Source organism: Myotis davidii, unplaced genomic scaffold, assembly GCF_000327345.1.
Source record: "Myotis davidii unplaced genomic scaffold, ASM32734v1 scaffold281, whole genome shotgun sequence".
Lineage (NCBI taxonomy): Eukaryota > Metazoa > Chordata > Mammalia > Chiroptera > Vespertilionidae > Myotis > Myotis davidii.
Window position 1 is genome coordinate 2,253,903 of NW_006293784.1, and position 11,340 is coordinate 2,265,242.

The 11,340-nt window shown below is 38.1% G+C and overlaps 1 protein-coding gene across 2 annotated transcripts in view; it reads right to left on the reverse strand.

The window, feature by feature from the left end:
* Window positions 1-4,405: 4,405 nt before the first annotated feature.
* Window positions 4,406-11,340, reverse strand: part of SLC38A6 (solute carrier family 38 member 6) — a 61,226-nt gene continuing 54,291 nt past the window's right edge. For both annotated transcript variants that reach the window (XM_015566470.1, XM_006767646.2), the window contains exons 13-16: window positions 6,234-6,358; window positions 4,926-5,070; window positions 4,725-4,819; window positions 4,406-4,544 (exon numbers count right to left, since the gene is read on the reverse strand). In XM_015566470.1, the coding sequence (XP_015421956.1) occupies window positions 4,461-4,544; window positions 4,725-4,819; window positions 4,926-5,070; window positions 6,234-6,358 (449 nt within the window). In that variant the 3' untranslated portion in view covers window positions 4,406-4,460. The remainder of the gene's footprint in view (window positions 4,545-4,724; window positions 4,820-4,925; window positions 5,071-6,233; window positions 6,359-11,340) is intronic.

Below are 11,340 nucleotides of genomic sequence, written 5' to 3' on the forward strand. Positions count from 1 at the left end.
CATACAGAGAGACTATTGAAGGATTAAGACAGGAGAAAAAAGGATAAATTTTGTGTTTAAATTAGAAAAACAAATTTTACTACAGAAGGTTCTGAGAAGTTCTAAGAACAAAAATTATGACACCTGAAATTTAGGCAGAGTAATTTGCAGGAAACAAACTGTTTTCAATTGGGCTAATTCTAAAACAGCCCAATACAGGTTTAGATGAATTGGTTGGGCCCTTGTGTTTCTAGCATCTACTTTCCATTTCTATATACTGTACTGGCAATGTCAACATGAGAGGCAGCCCAAATGGAAATACTGTCCACACCCAGCTGCCCACAGATTATCTAGCAACTTGATCCTGCAAATACACGGGCAGAGACTGGACACAAGAAAAATCTGTTTACGTTAAAAAGATCTTCCAAGCCGAAACCGGTTTGGCTCAGTGGATAGAGCGTCGGCCTGCGGACTGAAAGGTCCCAGGTTCGATTCCGGTCAAGGGCATGTACCTGGGTTGCAGGCACATCCCCAGTGGGGGATGTGCGGGAGGCAGCTAATCGAAGTCTCTCTCTCATCGATGTTTCTGACTCGCTCTCTCTCTCCCTTCCTCTCTGTAAAAAATCAATAAAATATATTAAAAAAAAAAAAAAAAAAAAAAAAAAAAAAAAAGATCTTCCAAATTCACTGACATGGTGAAGGGGGCACTGCTCATAAAATGCTCATACAGCCTTATTCCTAGCCTCTAAAACTAATTATTTCAGAATCAATTGGCTAGAAGACTTCCATCAATGGGGGGAATGCACATTTCAAATATACAACATTACTACCACAGAGAACACACTGACAAAGGCCTCTCCCACTGGATCCCTGCTCACTTCAACCACATGCCATACCCCCAAATGGGGAAGAAAACAGCTGTTAAAGATGCAAACCTTATGTTAGGCAAAGGCAGAACTTGAGAGTTGCGAAGATGATAATGCGAGCATTATTTCATAATCCATTTAAAGGCATGTGCAAAGTTTACCTGAAAATGGATGGTTTCTTTCTGCTTTTCCACTGGTGAATTACTAGTGGGACTTTAACATAGATGGTGCCATGGTAGGAAGAAAGACTAGAGTACAGGAACAAATAAAGCCAGGGAGGAACTTGCAGATAACAGAGAATCTATGGTACTTTCAAGACTTCAATTCTATACCTAAATTGTGCTGAATTTCAGATTCTGCTTCTAGGTGAGAAAGAAAAAAAACAACAACAAAGATTTCCAGACCTTGGGTGTTTAAAGGGCCTTCACACAGTAAATCAACCCACTGCTGTCTTGTTTTCTCCGCAGCCAGACTGAAATAATACAGCACCAGCAGAGGTGTGAATTACCCCCATTCATCTTAATGGAGTGTTAACTTCAAAGGCTTGTTTTAACCATTTAAATGCTAAGCTCATGAGTAAACATTCCGTTAAAAAAAGTACAATTTAAACATTCACCCTCAACATATGAAAGTAATTTTATATTCTCAGCACTTCGTCTTTTAATTTAGCAAACAAGTCTCCAAGTGTTGGAGAAGTATACATTTTGTGCTTAACTTCGTTTTATTTTAAATAGTTATTACCTAATAAATTATGAACATTAAGCCCATAATGAGAAGGCCTATGTTTCGCAGGAAAAACGCTGAGGAGTACTTGAAGGCTTTTGGGTAATGCCGGTGAAGGGGGCACTGCTCACACCAGCCATCTTATTAGCTTCTTCCAAACTCATAGGGAAAGCTGTGACTCTAAACAGGCAACTAGATAAGGCAGGATATTAACGTAAAATAAAAACACCTCCACAAATAATTTCTCTTGATATTAACAGAGTTTTGTGCAGAGTGTTCAATAGGTTACTTGTCCCTTTGCCAAACCTCACATGATCCTATCCCATGAGCGGGTGACAAATGTAATAATTGATGCCCAGCTGTCATCACACTTAACATTTGCCCCAGGGGGCATCCTTGCATCTGTTGCAGACTTGGGGTTATTTTGGCATTACTGCAGTTAGATTTATTTAAGCAGCTGAACCCCTATTTGTATTTGGATTTATAATTTCATAAACAGAAAAAGAGGGTACAAGAATGAGCTTATCAGGTTGATAGACTCTGGCTGACCCGAAGCCACATGGAAGGCCATGCCTGGCGGTGCCTCTGGGACCAGGCGAAGTGCCCAGTTTCAGGAAGGCATTAGTAGGAGTCCAGCTGGGGTAGAACTGTGGGAAAGCACTACAGTTGTGCAAGATGCAAGATGAAGAAATTCCATGTCCCTGATTGAAAGCAAATTTATTTTATTGCTCCAGATAAAGGGATGGAAGAAAGGGGATAAATAGCTAATCTATGAAGGGAGCCTATTTCAAACTGTACCTAATTTATACAAGGTCACTTAATCCTCTCAGCACAACCCTGTATAATTGGTATTAACTCCATCTAATACCTATGTGAAAGTGGAGGCTTAGAGAGGTTAAGTAGTTTCCCTAAACTCACTGAGATTTGAATCTAAGTCTTTCTAACCCCCAAACTTGGACTTCTTCCATTATACCATGCAGATCTCAGATTTGCCAAAGTATCTTAACTCAAAAGAAAAGCTCAGTTGTCAATTTTTCAGCCAATTTCCTAAGTGGGAAGCAAGAGGCACCTGCAAAAGTGTGGATTTCCATACATGCAAATTGGCATTTTGCATGTAATTCCCTACTTTCCATGTGCACAGGGATGGGGTTACATTTTCACTGATACACCCTGACTTTGGTAAGCTGCTAAGGTGCCCTTTACATAGAATATTCACGGGGAGGAGAGACCCAGCTTCTGGTTTCCAACCAGAAACAAGCCACATCACTGGGAAGACTGGAATGATTTATAACCTCCAAACAAAATATGACACAAAGCATCAATATTTGTCATATTGCCAAGTAGAAAGTAACATGTTTTAGTGACAAACAAGAAAGCTCAGAGAGCTTTCAAGTCCATAGCCAAGCATCACAATTCTGTCTCATAATGCACAACAGAGAAAAATCATACAAGTTTCTCGGAGAGGATTTGGAGTCAGGGCAAAGTACCAAATGGAATAATCCCACAGTTTTGTTGGTGACTGACGTTGAAACATTAGCCCACAAGCTAAGATTCAATTTTGTATATAGCTTAACACATTGATTTCTTTCAAAAATAAACAAAAGATTGACTTAATATATTTAATAACATTAAACACTTCTGCTCTGTGAATTACACTGTTAAAGAGAATGAAAAGAGAAACAGACTGGGAGAAAATCTATGCAAAACACCTATCTGATAAAGAACCGGTATCTAAAATACACAAATGCTTAAAACTCAACAATGAGAAAACAACCCAATTTAAAAAACAGGCATAGGGTCTGAACCTGACCAAAGAAAACACACAGACGACAAATAAGCACATGAAAAGATGATCAACATCAGATGTCATTCGGGAAATACAAATTAAAACAACAGAGGTACAACTACACACCTATTAGAATGGTAAAATACCAAATACTGTCAACACCAAATGCTGGGGAGGATGTAGAATAACAGGAATTCTCAATCACTGCTGGTGGGAATGAAAAATGTTACAGCCACTTTGGAAGGCAGTTTGGCAATTTCTTACAAGACTAAACATATTCTTACCACATGATGTGGCAATTGTGTCCTTTGGTATTAACTCAAATAAGCTGAAAATCTATGTCCATACAAAAAACTGCACAGTTTTATTCAAAACTGCCAAAATTTGGAAGCAACCAAGAGGTCCTTCAATAGGTGAATGGAAAACAAAACTGTGGTACATCCAATAAATGAGCTACCAAGCCATGACAAGACATGTAGAAAACTTAATTGCATATTGCTTAGTGAAAGAAGCCAGTCTGAAAGGTTAGATACTATTTTTAATTCCAACTACAGGACATGCTAGATAGAAAAGGCTCAGAGTTTTTACAAAAGTAGTAAAATGATTAGTGATTGCCAATGCTTACATCAAGAGTGAACCCCAATGTGAACTATGGACTTCAGTTAATAATAATATTTGGCTCAACAAGTATAATAAATATACCACAATAATTCAAGATGTTAATAATATGGGAAACTATGGATGTTTTGGGGGTGAAGCCACATATGGGAATCTACTTTGTGCTCAACATTTGTGAAAATTAAAACTACCCTAAAAAACTAAGTCTATTAATCTAAAAAAAGCAACAGACTCACAAATAGCCAAAGAAAAGATTGACCTAATACATTTAAGAGTTTTCTGAGTTTGTTTCTTATTTTGATTAAAACTGCTATGAGTCCACTTTCCCTTGCCCACTCCCATGTTGTTCCACTTTTCAGTTAATAATGTTTACAAAAATGTTAACCCATATAGAGAGCATTCTTCTAAGGTACCTTCCAGAATTGGGTGGGGGTTTTTTTGCATATGGAGGTAAATTATTCTTCACAAGAAATGGAAAAAAGTATCTTTCATTTGTTATTAATCCAATTAAAAATGATGAGGGCTAAACTAAAAGTCCCAACCAAAATTCCAAAGATGAGCAAAACAAAGGCCTGTGGAAATAAGAAAAAAGATAAAAACAATTAGGGTATTTTTTTAAATCTCTACTCTTTCCAATAATGTTTGTTATCACTCAAAATACATTATTTTTTATGTAGATAAAATAATTAGAAAACGACAAATTATTTCTTAAAATAGGATTCTTAAAAGAAACAAAACAAAAATCAACCTACCCCAAGCTTTTTCCATGAGAGGAAATCCTCTCTGCTAAGTTTAAGATAAAACAGTCCTGGGAATACAAAAATCAAACATGTGGATGTGCTGGAACCTTTAAGCAGGAGAAAGAGAGAGGATGATTGCCAGACTCAGATGTTAGGCTGGATAACAAGTTTACCCATTTTATTATGTGGATCTTTTTGAAATATAAAACTTACCAACGACACCAAATACATTCTTAATGTCAGGAACATATATTGCAAGTAAAACAATGATAATATTGAGTGCTAGTGTGATCACAAAATGGTGAATCCATGAGAATGGAAAATTGGAGAAAAACATCATCATTAAAGCTTTCCTTGCCTGTATAGCATAAAGAGAAAGAGATTTAAGCAAAGAGAAAGTGTGAAAGCCAAAATACTCACTTGGGGAAACACATGTACAGTACCGTAACCATGACATTCCTGTCCCCAACACCACTTAGTTTTCAAAAATATAACATAACCCATTATCGTGTTTATTATTCACAAACTAAGAAATACATATTTCTGTGTGATCTTCATAAAAATTATTTTGCTTTAATTCTTGAAAAAATGTTCACATACAATTTAAGTTGCATAATTTTCAAAAGTACCAACAATAACACTGTGCGATGAAATCTCGGAGAATCATTAATTTCAACAGAAGAACAAAAGGTTTAAAACGAGAAAAGAAATCATGCCATGTGGAAGAAACACCACTTACTATTTTATTTTATATTATCTGTTTCACAGCATGTAAATATGAAAACTAATTCATGACACTTCCCACTGCTAAGGCAGGCAGCAGGCGGTCACATCCACAAATGTTTACACAGCCCCTGCTGCACTCCTGGCCCTGCAGTCCGCACAGGGAGGGGGCAGAACTCCTGAAGGCCCAGGTCTTAAGGAACTCACTGTTCAGGAATTCAGGACTTCCATGCAGAAGCATTTATACCCAAAGCCTTTGTTTCCATTTTCTCAGAAATTCTTAAGATTCTTAAGTATGGCAACTAAATGCAGAATGAAAATCTGTTCTGCCCTTAAACTATAATTCTAGAGCAAATAAAATAGTTGGACTTAGATTAAACTAGAATGTCTACATGAAGATAAATTTACAATAAACCAGAAGGAGCTTATTTTTGCTGACTTGACTTTTTCCTCTTCATGCACATTCTTTTGAAAAAAACAGAATACAGAATTAAAAAGGGAGGAAAAAAAACACACATCCAAAACCTTAGAAGAACTATAGTCTCTAAATTGGAAACAATGCTGTGGGAAAGCATAAATCTAAACTAAATCTCAAAAAGCACAAATTAGCTTAGGGGCTCACTGTTATTTTTGTGCATTCATGGGTTATACGCAAGTATGAGGTCTTTGATCAATTACTTAACAAATGAATAAGATACACAAGACTAGATGTGATTCAAACATTCTAGTCTGCAAAGCATTAGTGTTGCCACATTAGGGAGCTGCTACACCAACAGCAAAACCTTTAAGAGTACTTACAGGGAAGTGGATTAGAGGGACTGTCAAAAGCACAGCAAACAGAATGCATAACTTCACAGTCCTCACAACAACATCGTGAGGCAAGTATTTACTATAATCTTCAAGTATATCAGACGCCACTTTGTCTGTAAATTCAAAGAAATAACAATAAGGATCACAATAAAAACTACTAAGATGTCAATAACAGCAAAATTGTTTGCCTTTGCACAAAGGAATCTTAACAGATTTTGGATTCCCAGTCCCCAACCCATCTCTGGCCTTTTTCTCTCCTACGAAACACAGAGACGTTAGTTAAATATCTTCTTGAAGCCCACGATCTCTTCTTTTAATGACACTAGAGATCAGCACAGGCAGAACTTAAATTATGACAATAAAATATATATAAAAATATCTCATTAGAACTTTCCCACAATCTGAAGGTTTTGAACATGTATGTTGTTTGCTTTGTAAAATGCTTTCACGTGTATATATTACTAAATTTGGTCCGTGTGATGATAATATAAGATTAGTAGCTCATTGGGCAGAGCTAGCACAGCTGTACACCTTTTTTTTTTTGGTATCAGAGCCAATACCTTTTCTTCAAAACTGCAATTTTTCTAGAGTTTCACTGAGTTGCGCGCATCTTACCAGTTTCCTCAAAATCTCATCTGCAGATAATCTTTCATACAAGTTTCAGGGAACGGGCTTACTTAGCTAGACAGTGTGGCAGTCAGTGACGGAATCTGTACATGGTAACTATGCCTTATTCCACGGTGTTCTCCCACTCCCACGTTTTCCGCACCCCAAGACAGACAAGGTGTACCCAAGTGAGGGTATTCCGAACATTGCATATCACTGCCTTGTAGGGAAAGACAGATTTATTTGTATTTATGAAAGAAGAGTGCTTTTTAAATTTGAGCGTATACGTTTTGGAAAGGTGCTTTGGAGGAAATAAGAGACAAATCAAACACACCTCCGTTTTCAAGGATCTTAAAATTTAAAGGGCAGATAAGGTGAATACACACACATATATAATAGTGTCTAAGCACAGATACACACATAAGTGACAGGAGAAGGTCCAAACAAATAGCTATGGTGATTCTGAACAGAGAACATAACTTGGAATGTTATGGAGATTAAAGTTGAATTCTACTAAGTAGGAGATTAAAGTTGAATTCGACTCCCAACATTGGCCTTGGAATGAGCAAGAAAGAAATCCAGGAAGGCTTAGGGAGCGTCACCATGGTATAGTGGGCAGCAGGATGGTAGAGGGGGGATTGAAATCTGGGACCACACAGGCTAATGTTCCAGTCCCACTCCTTAATAGCAAATTAACTTTTGAGTCCCTTGGTTCTTACACCTGTAAAATGGAGACAATGATACATTCACCTGTAGAGTTACAGCATTAAATGAGTCAGTGTATGTGCGCTGACACTCAAAGTTGTAGGAAAGAGAGCAGGAGTCCTGAGGAAGCAGAGGGAATAGGCAGCTGAGAAAATGAGATTCCAGAGGAGCGCAGCGGCTGACGTAGAGGGTGCCGCAGTGCAAAAGCGGAGCGTGGTAAGGCTGGAGACACATTTAAGACCCAGCAATGGAACTCTTTCTTCAAGGGTTAGGGCTCACTCTGGTAGAACAGAGATGCCATGACTTACGAAGAATAGTGTATTTTGATCTGAACTAAGCAGGAGGACAGACTGGGAGAAAAAGAGACCCGAAACAGGGATAACAGAAGCAACGGTCATAATCACTGAGAGTAATGAGGATTGGACTAGATTAGTGATAATGGAAAGGGGAGAGGAACGAATTGTCTAAATTATCAAAGATATACTTTACACAGTAAGGACCTATGGACTAAGTAGGAGATTAAAGTTGAATTCTACTCCCAAATATGTGAGATACTTGTGAGTTTTGGAGAAATACGGCAAACTGTCCCGTTCCCCCCGACCCCACCCCACCCCCGCTTTCTGAATCATAAAAATGAGCTATTAACACTTATTGCTTAACAACCTCATAGAATTTTTACATGGTCTGGTTATTATGCAACATTTGGGTATTGGCCTGGCTTACCAAAGGAACACTTTCCCCCCCTCAACTTAAAATGCTTTAACATCTGCAATCAGAGCCAATATTAGTAATCTAGGTACATACTTATAGGTCTCTTTAATCTGACAAAAGTTAAGTATTAACTAAGCCTGGGGAGCGCTGTGACAGAACCCCAAGCAGCTCCAGAAGCCTGAAGAACTAGATTTATTATATATTGAAAACAGCGGTTACATGTCCACTTTCTACTTTCTGAGGACGAAGCCCTTCCTTCTGAGCCAGTCAGTTCTGTGTTCTTAGCTGAGCCTTACCATATGTAAGGAATAGAGCATGACATGCTTCTCTGGATTCAGACAAATCTCTACAAATCTCAGCAAGAACCGGTGGTGGTCTCTGCGAGTTGTGTATGCTACTGAAGTCAGGAGGCTGTCCTGTTTCATACACATTGTCAAACTGGTATGAAGTTTCTAAAGATCACTACAGAGCAGCGGAAAGACCACGGGATTGGGATTCAGGAGGCCTGCCGCTAATCACTAATCGCGTGACAGGTCACTTCGCCTCTTTGGGCTTTAGATGCTCATCTATAAAATGAGTTGAAGTCTTAACTTTTGATAAGCCCTTTTGATTAAGGCCTCAGACTCTATTAGCAATTTATTTCCATAAGACTGAGAGCTATTGTTGTCCAGATAGAAATATACAAGATTTTCCCTGGTTATGATTAACGAAACACTGACTAGCAAATCAGTATCTGAATCTTCCTCTGTCTTTTGAAAAATTATTTTTCTTTAATTCTCTTTCTTTTATTATTATTATTGTGTGTGTGTGTGTGTGTGTGTGTGTGCACACGCGCAGGCTTTTTTGTTAATCCTCACCCAAAGATATTTTTTCATTGATTTTAAGAAAGAGTAGAAGGGAGGGGAAGAGACAGAGAGAAACATCTATGTGAGAGAGATACATCGATTGGTTGTCTCCTGCACATACCCTGAGCAGGGCTCGAAATTAAGCCTGAAACCAAGGTACATGCCCTTGTCCAGAATCGAACCCGTAACCCTGCTTTTTTGTTAATCCTCACCCAAAGATACTTTTTCATTGATTTTAAGAAAGAGTAGAAGGGAGGGGAAGAGACAGAGAGAAACATCTATGTGAGAGAGATACATCGATTGGTTGTCTCCTGCACATACCCTGAGCAGGGCTCGAAATTAAGCCTGAAACCAAGGTACATGCCCTTGTCCAGAATCGAACCCGTAACCCATCAGCCAAACTGGTTAGGATTTCTTTCTTGTTTCTTGATTTCTTTCTTTCCCTTTCTTTCTTTCTTTTCTTCCTTCCTTCCTTCTTTCCTAACTTACTTACTTCCTTCCTTCCTTCCTTCCTTCCTTACCTACCTACCTACTTACCTACCTACCTACCTACCTATGTACCATGTTATTTTTCTTAGATGTGCATTTCTCCATAATATAAAATGTGGATATTCTGAAGAATCTGCATTGGTGGAGAAGGATTAAGTCCAAGACAATATAACAGTGTAACTTGATAATCAGGAAAAACCCTGGGTAGTAAACATTACATTTACATGATGATCATACAGCTCCTAAGCATCTCATGGTAATTTATATAACTACTTCTCAAGCTATCCTGGAGATGTGTAGCCCATCTGAGGTTTCTTCCAATAGCTCTATTTGTCCATAGGGAGAAGAAGGAGGTCCATTTTTTAGACTTTCTTTTCAATGTTGAAGAGCCCTAAATATTATTTGTGCCAAGTTTCTATTTTAATTTAGAAAAATATACAACTATTCTGATATACTGTTTTTGCTGAATCCCAATAGAGACCCTGCTATCATATCTTATGTTAAAAAAGTCTTACTGAGCTAAAGTCTGTATAAAAACTAATAAACCAGCCCTAGCCGGTTTTTCTCAGTGGATAGAACTTCGGCCTGCGGACTGAAAGGTCCCAGGTTCGATTCCGGTCAAGGGCACATGTCTGGGTTGTAAGCTCGATCCCCAGTAGGGGGCGTGCAGGAGACAGCCATCAATGATTCTCTCTCATCATTAATGTTTCTATCTCTCCCTCTCCCTTCCTCTCTGAAATCAATAAAAATATATTTAAAAACTAACAAACCAGCCCTAGCTGGTTTGGCTCAGTAGATACAATATCAGCCTGCAGACTGAAGGGTCCCAGGTTTGATTCCAGTCAAGGGCATGTGCCCAGTTTGCGGGCTTGATCCCCAGTAGAGGGCATGCAGAGGTGGCCAATCAATGATTCTCTCTCATCATTGATGTCTCTAGCTCTCTCTACCTCTCCAAAATCAATTAATATATCTATAATAATAAAAGCGTATATGTATATACACACATACACATACACACACACATATATATACATATACATACAAGAAACCACATCAAAAATAGAGCTTATGTATTTCAAGAATTTTGTTTCATTAGCAATGATCAAAAAACTTAACAGCCTGCTTTAACTTTATTTGTGGTGTATACAGCAGGGTACCATGGTCAAGCTGGAAATAGTGCTTATCTACATCAGTACAAAATCGCAAGAACAGCTTTAGATTAATGACTGACCTTTACAACTGTTGAAATAACAAAGAGATAGCAAAGAAAGGACTATATAGAGCAATTATAATTTTCTCACACCCTGAAAATCCAAAATAATACTCACAACATATACTGAAAAGCAACCATATTTAAATTAAATGTCATTAAAGACAGTAAGAAGTACCATGTTGAAAAACAGAGCACCTATAAAAATGCAATAATTACACTAGTAATGATAATTACACACCATCAGCAGGAGCTTCCCTTTGTGGAAGACTGTTGTGTGCCCGACACAATAATAGGCACTCTTTGCAACTATCCCTTGTAACAGATTAGGACAGCGGTCGGCAAACTCATTAGTCAACAGAGCCAAATATCAACAGTACAACGATTGAAATTTCTTTTTGAGAGCCAAATGTTTTAAACTTAAACTATATAGGTAGGTACATTGTTATTAACTTAATTAGGGTACTCCTAAGGCTTAGGAAGAGCCACACTCAAGGGGCCAAAGAGCCGCATGTGGCTCTCGAGCCCC